The 15161-nt window shown below is 42.0% G+C and overlaps 2 protein-coding genes across 5 annotated transcripts in view; one reads left to right on the top strand and one right to left on the bottom strand.

The window, feature by feature from the left end:
• Positions 1–8281, top strand: part of esco2 (establishment of sister chromatid cohesion N-acetyltransferase 2) — a 50843-nt gene extending 42562 nt beyond the window's left edge. Inside the window, exons 10-12 of the mRNA XM_068018505.1 lie at positions 2162–2305; positions 4647–4831; positions 7532–8281. Of these exons, the coding sequence (XP_067874606.1) occupies positions 2162–2305; positions 4647–4831; positions 7532–7664 (462 nt within the window). The 3' untranslated portion in view covers positions 7665–8281. The remainder of the gene's footprint in view (positions 1–2161; positions 2306–4646; positions 4832–7531) is intronic.
• Positions 8282–13107: 4826 nt separating this feature from the next.
• The window catches only part of pbk (PDZ binding kinase), a 31308-nt gene continuing 29254 nt past the window's right edge, over positions 13108–15161 (bottom strand). For all 4 annotated transcript variants that reach the window (XM_068025695.1, XM_068025715.1, XM_068025703.1 and 1 more), the window contains one exon: positions 13108–13409. In XM_068025695.1, the coding sequence (XP_067881796.1) occupies positions 13198–13409 (212 nt within the window). In that variant the 3' untranslated portion in view covers positions 13108–13197. The remainder of the gene's footprint in view (positions 13410–15161) is intronic.

Raw genomic sequence — 15161 nt, 5'->3', positions numbered from 1 at the left:
CTTACCGAAATTTGTTCAACAGCCCCCTATGTAGGACAAAAATTGCAATGTGGCCCCTTGTGTGAAAAGGTTGGACACCCGTGCTCTCGAGAGCCTGTCCAGACACGACGGGCTGAATGGTGGCCTCCTGTGCCATTGACATTCATGATTCTATCATTGGTGTAAAATGCTGCAGAAACGTCCAACAGGAAAAGCATGGGTAGCATTGTACAGACATAGAGGTTGTCATACATGTCTTTGGCTGTGGCAGTCTCAGTGTTGTGACATGGTTGGAAGCCGGACTGGAGGAATTCAAATAGGAAGTTCTTGAAAAGATGGCAGATGGCTGGGAGGTGATGGCATCCTGGAAAATCTTGAAGAAAAGGATTTTGAGATTGAGCAATTAAAGTAGGATTGAGGGTCATTTTTGTTTTTGAATGGGTTTGATGACACTGGCTTTGGGGGAAAGGATCAACATCTGTGGAAATGGAACTGCTAATATTGATTAACATGGGGGTCAGGAGTGGGAGTTGAATGAACAGGTGTTGGATCATAAGGAAATCAAGGTGAGGGGGAAGTCTTGTGGAAGAGATTGAATTGAAGAGGGCAAGGGTGAAAATGGAAAGTGGTTAGGGATTAGGGCTGTGCTTGTTGGCAGTTTGGGGGTGAGGAGAAGATATCTGGGAGATAGGAAACAGCAGTGGATGGTTTCCATTTTAAAGGCATAAATAAATCCACTCCTCACATTTGGTATTAGAGGTGTCAGGAGAAAAATAAAGTTTGAGGAGGTAGTTGTGTATTCGAGGAGCTGAGATGTTGACTTGCAGGATGATTTTGGAACACTTACCTCCTGATCTCATTGCAGCCTTGGTCCAAACATGGACAAAAGAGCTGAACTCCAGAGGTGTGGTAAGAGTGACTGCCCTCGCCATCAAGGCAGCATTTGACTGAGTATGACATCAAGGAGCCTTAGCAAAACTGGAGTCAATGGGAATCGGGTAAACTCTGCACTGGTTGGAGTCATCCCTAGCGCATAGGAAGATGGTTCTGGTTGTTGGAGGCCAATCATCTCAGTCCCAGGATATCACTGCAGGAGTTCCTCAGGGTAGTGTCCTAGGCCCAACCATCTTCACAGCTGCTTCATCACTGACCTTCCCTTCACCATAAGGTTAGAAGTGGGGATGTTCGCTGATGATTGCACAATGTTCAGCACCATTCACAACTTCTCAAATACTGAAGCAGCCCATGATCAGATGCAGCAAGACCTGGACAATATCCAGGCTTGGGCTGATGAGTGGCAAGTAACATTCGCACCACACCAGTCACACAAATACTGTGGCTATTAAAACCAGTCAGACGCCGGGTCTTCCGCAGTGAGTAACTCACCTCCTAACTCCTCAGTGCCTGTCTGCCTTCGACAAGGCACAAGTCAGGAGTGCGATGGAATACTCTTCACTTGTCTGGATGGGTGCAGCTCCGGCAACATTCAAGAAGCTCTGCACCATCCAGGACAAAGCAGCCCGCTTGATTGGCACCCCATCCACCACCTTCAACATTCACTCCTTTCACCACTGATGCACAGTACCATCTACAAGTTGTACTGCAGTAAATCACCAAGGCTTCTTCGACAGCACCTTGCAATCTCGTGACCTCTAAGAACAAGGGCAGCAGATGCATGGGAACAGCACCACCTGAAAGTTCCCCTGCAAGCCACACGCCATCTGACTTGGACCTATGTTGTTGTTCCTTCACTGTCGATGGGTCAAAATCCTGGAATTCCCTTCCCAACACCCCAAGGATCGCAGCGGTTCAAGAAGGCAGCTCACCACCACCTTCTCAAGGGCAATTTGGGATGGGCAATAAATGCTGGCCTAGCCAGTGACACCCACACTACCGTGAAAGAATTAAAAAAAAGTTGGTGGTTTTAGAGTGACTTGGACAGTGAAGCTTAATATGATTGAGCCAGATCTGGCAATTGATGGCTGAGCAGTTTGTGTCCTGAGTAAGATCAAGTTGGCTCCCCTCTTTTTTTAAGAGAACAAAGGTGAGATGTACTGGGGTAACAAAAGGAATGAGTAAGTGATCTACTAGAAATAGGGGCATCAAAGATTGCATAAATCTGGCTGTTTTTCCTTGTGTCTTGTATTTTTATGTAATGACTGCATGCTGTTTTTTTAATAAGGTAGAAGAAGTGCGAGAGTTGGTGGATAACGAACTGGGGTTTCAGCAAGCCACATTAAGCCACCCAGGACGAAGCAAAACCTATATGTTCATCTCTAATGAGAAGAAGATTGTTGGCTGTCTTATTGCAGAACATATCCAACAGGTAAAGCTTCTGTCTGCATACTACTGAGATGGTGTACATGTTCATAAAAGTGGCTTGTTGGTGAGACTGGGCCATGAAATAAAATCTTTTATTTGCATCTACATCACTGGTATCAAGTAGTGTTAAACCAACACATGGAAAAGGTCTGATTAAAGCAAAAACTTTGCTTATCCAAACTACTTGCTACCTGCAGAAAACACAATCAAATGCACCAATGTAACTTCATCTTCCATATTTTTTATGCTAAGGTGTGCAATAAATGCTGGTCTTGCGAGTGATGCCCACATCCCAGGAACGAATTTTTAAAAAATGCTTGAGCTGTTGCCTGTGCACTAAAATCTCTCAGTCCACAGCGCAATCACTTCCATGACTCGATCGCCCCTTCATATGAGTGCTGTTAGAGCCCAGATACCCTTCGAGTCTTCCCAGACCCCAAATTATATTCTCTCTCAACATTCTCAGACCCCACATTACCATGTCCCACTCATCATGACTACAGATGATTCATCCCTTTTTGCACCACCTCCTTCCAGTTTATCTCAAACCACAGCAACCTCCCCTGTTCCTTCCTACACTCTACTGATTACTACTTACTGTATTTCTGCCTGCTGACTTAATACCGAACAGAACCTTCTCTCCCAACAACTCTTAATGTAGCACCTCTGACAAATACTGACTCAAATCCAACCCAGTATTTGTTGCCTCCCATCTGACTGAGCCTGCGGAACTATTAAGTCATGGGATATTGAGTACATTAATAAAGAAACATGAGTGAGGAGCTACATGGGATCGTGCAGAAGGGAGAGCAGACATGAGAGACTTAGAAACAGAGTCAGAGTGATAGACACAACAAGATAAGCATGTAATAACCATGTAAAGAGAAAGACCAAAAGAGTAATATAGAAGGGATGTGTTATGACTGCAGGTGAGATAAATTAATCAGACAAGGTATTTCTCATAATAGCAAAATACTGCAGATGCTGGAAATCTGAAATACAAAGAGTGCTGAAATACTCAGCACGTCAGGCAGCATCTGTGGAGAGAGAAGCAGAGTTAATGTTTCAGGTCAATGACCTTTCATCAGGACAAGGTACTTCCCATTAAAGGCCTGCTCAAGTCACAAAAAAGAACCCGACGGAACCATGTCGGACCAGAGCCCGACCTGGCCCGAGTCCCTCCATTTCCCCCCGCCCCCCGAGCCTGACCCGACCACTGCAATGTTCCCTTTACTTATCTTCCAACGCTCAGTCTTCAGGAAGCTGCGGCATGAGCGTGATGACATCACAGAGACGCTCATTGCGCAGACTCGAGTTTCCCTGCTTGACGTCCCGGACTCGCAGCTCAGTTAAGTGTTTTTTTTTAAAACACTGACCTGCAATTCTTACTACAACCCTGACCCGGCCCACTCAGACCCAGCCCGACCCAACCAGAGCCCAAAGGACGGCCCCGAAAGAGCAACCCGACCCGAACCCGACATGTCGTCGGTTTCGGGTCAGGTAGCAGGCCTTTATTTCCCATTATTTGCAACAACTGACTGCAAAGGATACTGCTGCACCCCTGGTGTCCAGTGTTGCTAAGAGCCTGAAAAGGTAGGGGATTTGAAAGAGATTCATTGGTTATTTATGCTCTCTGCTTGTGGGGCCTTGATTTGTGCAAATTGGCTGTCCGTATGCCTACAGGACAACATTGACAACTCTTTAATAATTGGCTATTAAGTGCTTTGGGATGTCCTGAGAATGTTAAAGTACTATATGAATGCAATTTTTTTTATTTCTTTCTCGGTACATTATCTGTGGCTGTGCTCATGGGGTACAAGACAAGTTAGATGAGGAGTGAAAAAATGATTGGGTGTGAGCTGGAGACGATATGGAGTAGGACACAAATCTGAATGAAAGTAATAGTGGAATTGTTTTTTCTCTCTCTAGGATTGAGAAAATCTAAGGAGGGGTGTCACCATTTAACAGTTGAAAAAAATAAGTGTTCTCCTCCTGTCCACTGTTTGTAGGTCAACAACAGTATTCATTAATTCACGTACATGATTGGTCAACACAATTAACATTTACAAATATGACTACCAACACATTAAACATCAAGGTTAGGTAGATACATTATCTTTTTTTAAAAAAAAATCATTTATGTTCTCATGAGTTTGCTTCTGTTGCTACTTATTGAAATGAGATTTAAGTTTTAACGTGCTGTCCAACATTGAGCAGTGATTTTTTTAGGCACTGGGGTACAGCTGTAAATTTTCTATGTATGAAACAATAGCGGAATACAGTTTCTAGGGATTCACTTATTTTGAGTCACTTTGCTGTTCAATTTTCCTGTGGTACCGCCAAAGGCTTTTAGGGTGCTATCTGAGTCTACAGACCAGAAAAAATCTGAGAACCAAGAACTATTTGAATATCATCGTGCCTGGCGATGCTGTACAATTCCAGAAGAGGCTATCTGTGGCATAAGCAGAATTTGGGTCTTCAGTTTGATGCGGAGAAAAGAGATTGCCAGCAGAATGGTGGACACTGTCCGGTAAGCAGTCCCTGTTCTTAGTGTTGGGGATACAACCCAGGTTAGCCATGAAACTAACGTGTTTGTTTGTGTTTCCACATGTTTAGCAGTCATTTTATCCTGCAAATGTCGCCAATCCTTTTTAGAAATACAATGCAAAGAGCACTACTGGTATCCAAATTTTCAATTATGTACCAGCAACAAGGAACTTTACCTCTCACGATTTTCTGACAGGGTTGGTGGCAGGTGAGGTCCCTCAATGCCAGCTTGTTTTTGGAAAATTCACCCCATAATGTCAAAACATGAATACTGCAGGAACATCAACATTATTTGCCTTCAATTTACTTCAATACCTAAATGAGCATCAATTACTGTGGAATTTGCAAACTTATTTATATTGTTGTTGGTTTTGTGAATGTTGACACATATTTAGAGTTCAAAGTAGTCTGAAGACCAGTCATGGTCTTTGTCATGAATGCTGCGACCACTGCCCTTGATTCAAATGTACAACAGAATCTTTTCTCTGTCTTTAACATGAGTCATCATGCAGGACTTTATAAACTTCATTGTTACCCAGAGATCTGCTCCCAAGTAAAGAAGTGGACGTGCTCAACAGAAGGAGCATGAGTGGAGTAGTCATGAAGCTGCTGTCGTAGTGATGAGACATCTGATTTTTCTAACCTCTACTCAAAAAGTGGCAAAAAGAGACTGGGCCTGGGCCCTAAGCATTGGAATGTCCTCCCTAAACCCCTCCATCTCTCCTCCCTCCTCTAAGTCGCTCCTTAGCTCTTTGACTGGGCTTTTGGTCACCTGTCCTAAAATCTGTGGCTCGGTGTCAAATATTGTCTGGTAACAGTCCAGTGAAGCGCCTTGGGACCTTTTATTATGTTAAAAGTGCTATATAGGTGCAAATCGTTGGACCAGCCAACTACATCAGCATCGGGTATGAAGGAACCATTCCTAGGACCAACCTCTGAACAAGCACTTGGGGGTCAGGACCACTTCAATCCCATGGAACTCATTGATAATTAGCAACAAACAACCTCACTTAATCCTCTCAATGGGGAAGTGGATAGGAGTAATGAATACATTGAAGTGTATCAGATGTGAGTTCATTTTAATAGTTTTGCTTGTTCTCCCTATGCAAGAGTTACAGCATAAAGCTGGTGAAATCCTTTCCCAATATTAGAAGTTTGAGTTATGAGGAAACATTATACATGAGACATTATTCTCTGCCAGCTACTGATTCAGCATTTTCAGAATCTGTTGGACTTCCCCAGTCTACACATTTTTGCCAGTCTGATGAAGTTATTTGCTGAAAACACACTTCCCTAAACATGTTCTGCCAACTTTAGTTGCATGAAGTAAATAGATTAAGATTAAGATTAGAGATACAGCACTGAAACAGGCCCTTCGGCCCACCGAGTCTGTGCCGAACATCAACCACCCATTTATACTAATCCTACACTAATCCCATATTCCTACCAAACATCCCCACCTGTCCCTATATTTCCCTACCACCTACCTACACTAGTGACAATTTATAATGGCCAATTTACCTATCAACCTGCAAGTCTTTTGGCTTGTGGGAGGAAACCGGAGCACCCGGAGAAAACCCACACAGACACAGGGAGAACTTGCAAACTCCACACAGGCAGTACCTGGAATCGAACCCGGGTCCCTGGAGCTGTGAGGCTGCGGTGCTAACCACTGCGCCGCCCTACAGTTTAGTATGGCAGTAACTCAGCGCGCACAACTAACTAATAAATGATCAGAGTAAAAGCCTTCCAATAAAACTGAAAGATTAATAAATCCTGACAATCAGATGTCCAATACAATTCTATGTATTGTTACTGGTCTAGTATTCCAAAAACCTGGGCAAATAATCCAGAGATTAGAGTTCAGACCCAACCATGTCATTTTGAGAATTGGAATTAAGTTTAAAAGATCTGAAAGTAAAAATGACCATGAAGCTGTTGGGTTGCCGTAATTGTCACTAATCATCTTTAGGGAAGAAAACCTCACACCATTAGCTGATTTGGCCTATACGTGACTTAAGCCCCACAGCAATGTGGTTGACAATGCAAGCCACTCAGTTGTGTCAAAACTGCTACAGTACCACCACTTCCTCAGGGCAGCTGGGGATGCCCACATATTACATAGGATATACAGTATAGAAACAGACCATTCGGCGCAACCACACCATGCTGGTGTTAATGCTCCACTTATGCCTCCTCCCATTCTTCCACATCTATCAGCATTGCCCTCTGTTCCCTTCTTGTATATGCTTATCTAGCCTCCCCTTAAATGCACCAATATTGCCTCAGCTACTCCCTGTGGAAATGAGTTCCACATTCTCACTCTAGGTAAAGAAGTTTCTTCTGAATTCCCTGTGATTTTATTGGTGACCATCTTATATTGATGGCCTCTAGTTTTGCTCTTCCCCCACAAGTGGGAACACTTTGTGTCTATTTCACTGAAACCTTCCATAATTTAAATAACCTCTATTAAATCACTCCTCCGTCTTCTCCTTTCAAGAGAAAAGAAATCCAGTCTGTTCACCCTTTCCTGATTGGTATAACCAAAGAATGGATTTTTTTTTTTAAATATTGGAAACATTGCAAATAAAATTTTTATCTTTTTAGATTCCCTTATTTCCGTTTATAAAAAGCACCTTATATTTTGCATACTTAACATTTAAGATACTTCCATCTCTTTCAGAAAAACTTTCATGTATGGAACGTACCTGAATAAGAACGAAATTGCCTTTTCTGATCCAACACCGTCTGGCAAGCTTTTTGCAACCAAATACTGCAAAACCCCAAATTTTCTTGTTTATAACTTCATTGGATAACCTGAAAAACTAAAGTTTTGACTTTTGGTAACCATATGCCATCTGATGGATTCAGCTTTGCCTCTGCATTTGATATTGTAGATAACATTTATTGGAAAAAAAAACTCAATTTGACTTTTAATTTAGGCTAATAATCTCAAATGTTTGATTCTAGAAATGTTGGTCTTTTAGAATACTTTGCACTGTTTGCTATGTACTTTCTTGAATGAAATTTTGGAGTTTTCACAATGTTAAGTGTTACAAGATGTTAATTATGTCATGTTCAAATGGATTTGTGGAAACTTTCTAATATGCTAAATCGATCAGATCGTGAAATGTAAATACAGGCTTTGAATTTTTTGTTACTCACCTTTCCATTAAACTAACAACATATAGTACAGGGTTTTCATGGTGTAAAATTAGCTTTGAAAGCAATAAAACATCTGCATCATAACTTGTGAATTTCTGAAAATTGACCAAATGTCAAGTCTGTATATTTTAGAATCTTTTGGCCCCTCACATCATTTGATCCAACACAATTCTAAAGGTAACATTTGCATCAGTAGAAATTAGTTCGCGTTTTCTGCTTGTTTGATCAAAAGAACTAATATTTGTGTCCTACCATAATAAAGTCTTTAATGAAGTATCTGCTGTCATTATTTCCCTATTACTGTTTCAATATTTTACGATCGATCAATCCAAAGATTTTCTCTGTTTTCATATAAAGGGGAAACACTTGATATGTTTTGAAAATGCAATGAACTGGAACGGGACCAACATCCTTGCTGGGAGGTTTGCCAGTGGTGGGGGTGGGGGCAGTTTAAACTAATTTGGCAGGGGAATGGGATACAGACTGGAGGTACAATAAGGGGTGATGCACAGTCAAATATAGAAGAGAAACTGAGTCAGTCTGTAAGGCAGAGCAAATATCGACCTGTTAAGGCACAGGTGAAAAATGCAAGGCTGGATTGCATCTATTTTAATGCAAGGAATCTTACAAGTAAGGCAGATGAATTGGGGCATTGATTATCACATGGGATTATGATATTATTGCTATCACAGAGACATGGTTGAAGGAGGGGCAGGACTGGCAGCTCAATATTCCAGGGTATAGAATCTTCAGGTGTGACAGGGTGGCGATAAAACAGGAGGTGGCATTGCACTGTTGATTAAGGAGTCAATTACTGCAGTAAGGAGGGATGATATCTTAGAAGGTTCCTCAAATGAGGCCATATGGGTAAAACTTAAAAAGAAAAAGGGGGCAATCACTTGGCTGGGAGTGTACTACAGGCCTCCAAATAGTCAGGGAGAGATAGAGGAACAGATATGTAGGCAAATCACAGAGAGGTGTAAAAATAATAGGGTAATAATAGTAGGGGATTTCAACTTCCCCAATATCAACTGGGCTAGTCTTAGTGCAAAAGACTTAAAGGGGGTGGAATTCTTAAAATGCATACAGGAGAGCTTTTTGAGCCAGTATGTAGAAACTCCTACAAGAGAAAGGGCAGTACTAGACCTAATTCTAGGGAATGAAGCTGGACAAATGGTAGAATTATCAGTGGGGGCGCATTTCGGGGATAGTGACCATAACTCTAAGATTTAAGGTAATTATGGAAAAGGACAAAGACGGACTGGAAATAAAGGTACTGACTTGGGGGAAGGCTGATTTCAGTAAGATAAAACAGGATCTGGCCAAAGTGGACTGGGAAAGGCTACATCAGATCAGTGGGAGTCATTCAAAGAGGAAATAGTGAGGGTTCAGAGCCAACATGTAACCGTTCAGGTGAAGGGTAGGACCAAAAAGTCCAGGGAACCCTGGATGTCAAGGGATATAGAGGATTGGATCAGGGGAAAAAAAGTAGGCTTATGGCAGATTCAGAGTGCTGAAAACAGCAGACGCCCTAGAGTATAGAAAGGGTGGGGGGGTACTTAAAGTAATCAGGAGAGCGAAGAGGGGACATGAAAAAACACTGGCGGGCAAGGTAAAGGAAAATCCTAAGGCATCTTGTAAGTATATTAAGGGCAAGAGGATAACCAGGGAACGAGTAGCGACCAAAGTGGCAATCTGTGTGGGGAGCCGGAGGATGTAAGTGTGGTTTTAAACTATTACTTTTTATCTGTGTTCACTGTGGAGAAGGATGATGTAGGTGTAGAGATCAGGGAGGGGGATTGTGATATACTTGAACAAATTAGCATTGAAAGGAAGGAAGTATTAGCTGTTTTAGCAGGCTTAAAAGTAGATAAATCCCCAGATGAGATGTATCCCAGGCTGTTACGTGAGGCAAGGGAGGAGATAGCAAGGGCTCTGACACAAATTTTCTCTGGCCACAGGAGAGGTACTGGAGGACAGCAAACGTGGTACCATTATTCAAGAAGGGTAGCAAGGATAAACCAGGTAATTGCAGGCTGGTAAATCTTAACATCAGTGGTTGGGAAACTATTGGAAAAAATTCTGAGGGACAGGATTAAGCTCCACTTGGAGAGGCAGGGATTAATCAGGGATAGTCAGCATAGCTTTGTCAGGGAGAGATCGTGTCCAACTAACTTTATTGAATTTTTCGAGGTGACTAGATGTGTAGATGAGGGTAAAGCAGTTGATGTAGTCTACATGGACTTCAGTTAGACTTTTGATAAGGTCCTGCATGGGAGATTGGTTGAGAAGGTAAGAGCCCATGGGATCCAGGGCAATTTGGCAAATTGGATCCAAAATTGGTTTAGCGGCAGGAGGCAGAGGGTGATGGTCAAGGGTTGTTTGAGAGTGGAAGCCTGTGACCAGTGGTGTACTACAGCGATTGGTGCTGGGACCCTTGCTGTTTGTAGTGTACATTAATGATTTAGACGTGAATATAAGAGGTATGATCAGTAAGTTCGCAGATAATTGGTGGTGTCGTAAATAGTGAGGAAGAAAGCCTTAGATTACAAATGATATTGATGGGCTGGTAAGATGGGCGGAGCAGTGGCAAATGGAATTTAATCCTGAGAAGTGTGAGGTGATGCATTTTGGGAGGACTAACAAGGCAAGGGAATATACAATGGATGGTAGGACCCTAGTAAGTACAGAAGGGCAAAGGAACCTTGGTGTACTTGTCCATACATCACTGAAGGTAGCAGCATAGGTAGATAAGGTGGTTAGGAAGGCATATGGGATACATGCCTTTATTAGCCAAGGCATAGAGAGGGAGGTTATGATGAAGCTATATAAAACGCTAGTTCGGCCACAGCTGGAGTAGTGTCCAGTTCTGGGCACCACACTATAGGAAGGATGTGATTGCACTGGAGAGGGTGCAGAGGAGATTCACCAGGATGTTGCCTGAGCTGGAGTGTTTCAGCTATGAAGAGAGACTGAAAAGGCTAGGGTTGTTTTTCCTTGGAGCAGAGAAGGCTGAGGGGGGGACATGATTGAGGTATACAAAATTATGGGGCATTGATAGAAAGGAAGAAACTTTTTCCTTTAGCGGAGGGGTCAATAACCAGAGGGCATAGATTTAAGGGGCAGGAGGTTTAAAGGGGATTTGAGGGAAAAAAATTTCACCGAGGGTGGTTGGAATCAGGAATGCACAGCCTGAAGAGGTGGTAGAAACAGGAACCATCACAACATTTAAGTATTTAGATGAGCACTCGAAACACCATAGCATACAAGGCTACGGGCCAAGTGCTGGAAAATGGGATTAAAATAGTTAGGTGCTTGATGGCCAGCACAGATGCGATGGGCCTGTTCCTGTGCTGTATGACTCTGATGGGGAATTATGGTAATGGGAGTCCAGAGATTGTGAATGTTTCCCCTTTCCCAAAAGGGAGCATCCTGAAGTGCACTGTATAAACTCAGTATTTTTCTGGAAGTTTGAGAAACTGTTGCATAAAACATAACATGGTTAAGAGGGTAAAAAAAGCTAGTCCATAATTGCTGATAGTGTGAATGTTATTGAGCTGTTGTATTGAGATCAGTTTGGCTTGCATTTGTGCTGTGATGGAACAAGTAAAAATATAATAGCGTACCAGGATATATAGCCATAACAATGGAGTACAATTTGGGAGGTTATGCTAAGGATTTAAATGATTAGAGTTTTAACTGGGTGAACTGCTTTCCATTTTGGTTACCATACGAGAATATGAAGAATTACTCCTTTGCAGTGCAAGATCTAGTTTTTTTGCAGCATTCGCACATCGGGCACTTCTCGAGCCAACATACACAAGGTTCTTCGAGTAGGGATTCTCAACTGGGGGTCTACATCCTCCTACGGATGTCAAATCAGCACTGTTTTTAAAAGTCCTATTATGTGATTAAAAATTCTTTTGTGCTATAGGAGCACATTTCATGCAATTGCACACTTTCAGCTTAGGAAGAAGCTAAATAAAATGCTGCTACCACTGCTAATGTTGGAGGAGTCCCAGCCCTATTTCCCCAGCTGTTACAGTGGGTTCTTTTCCTGTTGTTTTGTGCAGCATATGCTCTCCTTCCAACCACATTTAAATTATGTATGCAAAGCAACAGGTTGAAGTGGATTTATATCTGTTTTGTGTGGTAATGGGCTGAAAATTAGCCAGTGGGTCAAGGAACATTTGGCTGCCTTTTACATAGCTGACCACTGCTTGTCTGTGGCAACTGTTTATAGAGCTGATGCCAAGACTGGGAGCTCATTAGTCAACTGAGGTTTGGACAGCTATGAAAGTTGATGAAAATGGTGTATTTCACATGACAGATTGGGAAGTGAGCCTTGATCCTGGTACACATCATAGATGGTGGTATCTTGTGTATAAATTTGCTACTGCTTTTAACCATGTGACAGGAACCACTCAGTACCAGCAACAAGCTTCACAATAAGTGAAACAAATGGATAATTTTTTTTTTTAAATACAGAAAAAATACTTGGGGGCATCTGTGGAATTTTTAACATGGGCAGGAGCCTCAGCAGCTAACAGGTTGAGAATCCCTGTTCTGGAAGCTATATACAAAGCAGCAGCCTTCAACTCTGCATTCTCAAACATTATCTTTTGACTTAAAAGGGCATGAATTTCCCTCTAAATGAACAGCACAGATTCTGTGGTTTGACATCCAACATGTAGGATTAGAAATTTTTTAAAGGAAAAATTACTGAGGGTTCATTAATAAAAAAAAACCTTGGAAGAGAACTGCTTCTTGTAATCACAGGATTTTGATGGTGTGGTCTATTGACTCTGCTTTAATACTGCTAGAGCACGTGATACTTGAATATGAAGTTAAAAAGCAATACTAAGATATTGTACTCAAATGTTATCTGGAACAGCATCTTCAACAAAAATGAAGGGGATACTCCTAGAGAATCTGGCAAGACATACATTTCAGCTAAGCCCATATGCTACACAAAGCATTTGAGTTGAATCTGTTCAGACTGAAAGCAGTACTTGGGATGAGGAGGTCACATTCTGCCAATAAGTAATGTAACTGGATAATGCTCACTTCATAATATTCAAATCAGATAAAAACTTTGAAAGTATACCTTAAATAATGCTAGAGTTTAATAGTTTGAAGTTAGTACAGAATTAAAAAAATAAAGATAGGTTGTGCAAAAGCATTTTACAATGAACTTTTCCTTTTGGTTGCTGTCTCCAATTCCTCCACTATCTGTGCAGCAGAGGGACGTTTTTTAGGATTTTCATTTGTGCAAACTAGGAACAGCTCAATTGCCTCCCTGTAGGAATCATCCAGTTCTTCCACATTGAGTGCAGGTCTTGTTCCCAAAGCTGTATAATAAGCATCCTCATCCAAACAGTCTTCATCAGAAGAGTCTATAGCAAAGCAAAGATGAAACACATGAAATTGGGTACAACAGGCTGAATGGCCTCCTCTGTGCTGTAATTGTTCTATGATACATTCTGTACAACACCTTCTGGATTATGTATATTGGCACTGGGGCCAAGAACAACTTTATCTGGCCTGATTTGCAATAGTTGTAATCTGCAGCAATGGTATTTTCAGAATTACTATGGATTGTAAGGGACTTAATGTAGCAACAGTGCTCTACTGCATAGCTTCAAAGGTGCAGGAGGCATTTTTTGATAACATTCCAGTAATTTCCAGATATACTCCGTCCACATGTAACATCGTAAAAGACCAGGTTTCCCAGAAACATGGCCATTTTCATCTGTTGTACATTAACAGCCATCTTACACCATCCATGGTACTTTAAAACTATCTGCAATAAGAAATAAAGTGCTCAAAATTTGATGATTAGTGTTTCTATTTCTTATCATGCTTCCTTAGTGACCTAAAGTATGTTTTGCAGTATGTGTATACACACATACTCAAAATCCAATCTGACCATCTGTGAGCAGGTTGTAGCTGATTAAGTGACACTCAATAGCACTCTCGACGACACCTTCCATCACTTTGCTAATTGAGAGTAGACTGATGGGGTGGTAATTAACTAGACTGGGTTTGTCCTGCTTTGAGGACAGAGCATACCTGGACAATCTTCCACATTGGCAGGTAGCTGCCAGCGTTGTAGCTGTACTGAAGCATCTTGGCTAGAAGCACGGCTAGTTCCGGAGCACAAGTCTTCAGTACTACAGCCGGGATGTTGTCAGGGCCCACAGCCTTTGCTATATCCAGTGCATTCAGGTGTTTCTTGATACAAGATCATAAGAAATAGGAGTCAGCCATTTGGCCCCTCGAGCCTCCTCTGCCATTTAAGAACATGGCTGGTCTGATTGTGGTCCTAGCTCCACTTTCCTGCCTGTCCCCCATAACCCTTGATTTTCTTGTCAATCAAAAATCTGTCTAACTCAACTTTGAATATATATTCAATGACCCAGGAAAATAGGAGCAGGCTCCAGCCTGTCGAGCCTGCATCGTCATTCAATTAGATCGTCGCTGATCATCTACCTCAATGCCACTTTCCCTATCCCCTTATCCCTTGATGTCATTAGTATTCAGATAGCGATCGATTTCTGTCTTGAACATACTTAATGATTGAGCTTCCACACCCTCTGGGGTAGAGAATTTCAAAGAGTCACCACCCTCTGAGTAAAGAAATTCCTCATCTCAGTCTTAAATGGCATATCCCTTATTCTGAGACTATGTTCCCATAGTCCTAGACTCACCAGCCAGGGTAAAACCATCCTATCTACATCCAACTTATCACACACTGTAAAGAATTCATAAGTTTAATTCTTCAAAATGCGAGAATATACCAGCCCAGTTTCCTCAATCTCTGCTCATAAGAAATCCCGCCATCCCAGGGATTAGTCTGGTGAACCTCCGTTGCACTCCTTCTATGGCAAGTATATCCTTCCTTAGATGAGACTAAAACTGTACTCAATACTCCAGGTGCGGTCTCACCAAGTCTCTATACAATTGCAGTGACTTCTTTACTCAAAACCCCTTGCGATGAAGGCCAACATAGCCATTTACCTTCCTAATTGCTTGCTGCATCTGCATGCTAGCTCTTAGAGACTTAGGAACAAGGACACCCAGGTCCCTTTGGACGTCAATACTTGCCAACGTCTCACCATTTAAGAAATCCTCTTTTTCTACCAAAG

Source organism: Heterodontus francisci, chromosome 3 (assembly GCF_036365525.1).
Source record: "Heterodontus francisci isolate sHetFra1 chromosome 3, sHetFra1.hap1, whole genome shotgun sequence".
NCBI lineage: Eukaryota > Metazoa > Chordata > Chondrichthyes > Heterodontiformes > Heterodontidae > Heterodontus > Heterodontus francisci.
Note: the sequence above shows the minus strand (reverse complement) of the source record. Positions and strands in the feature narration are given on the sequence as shown.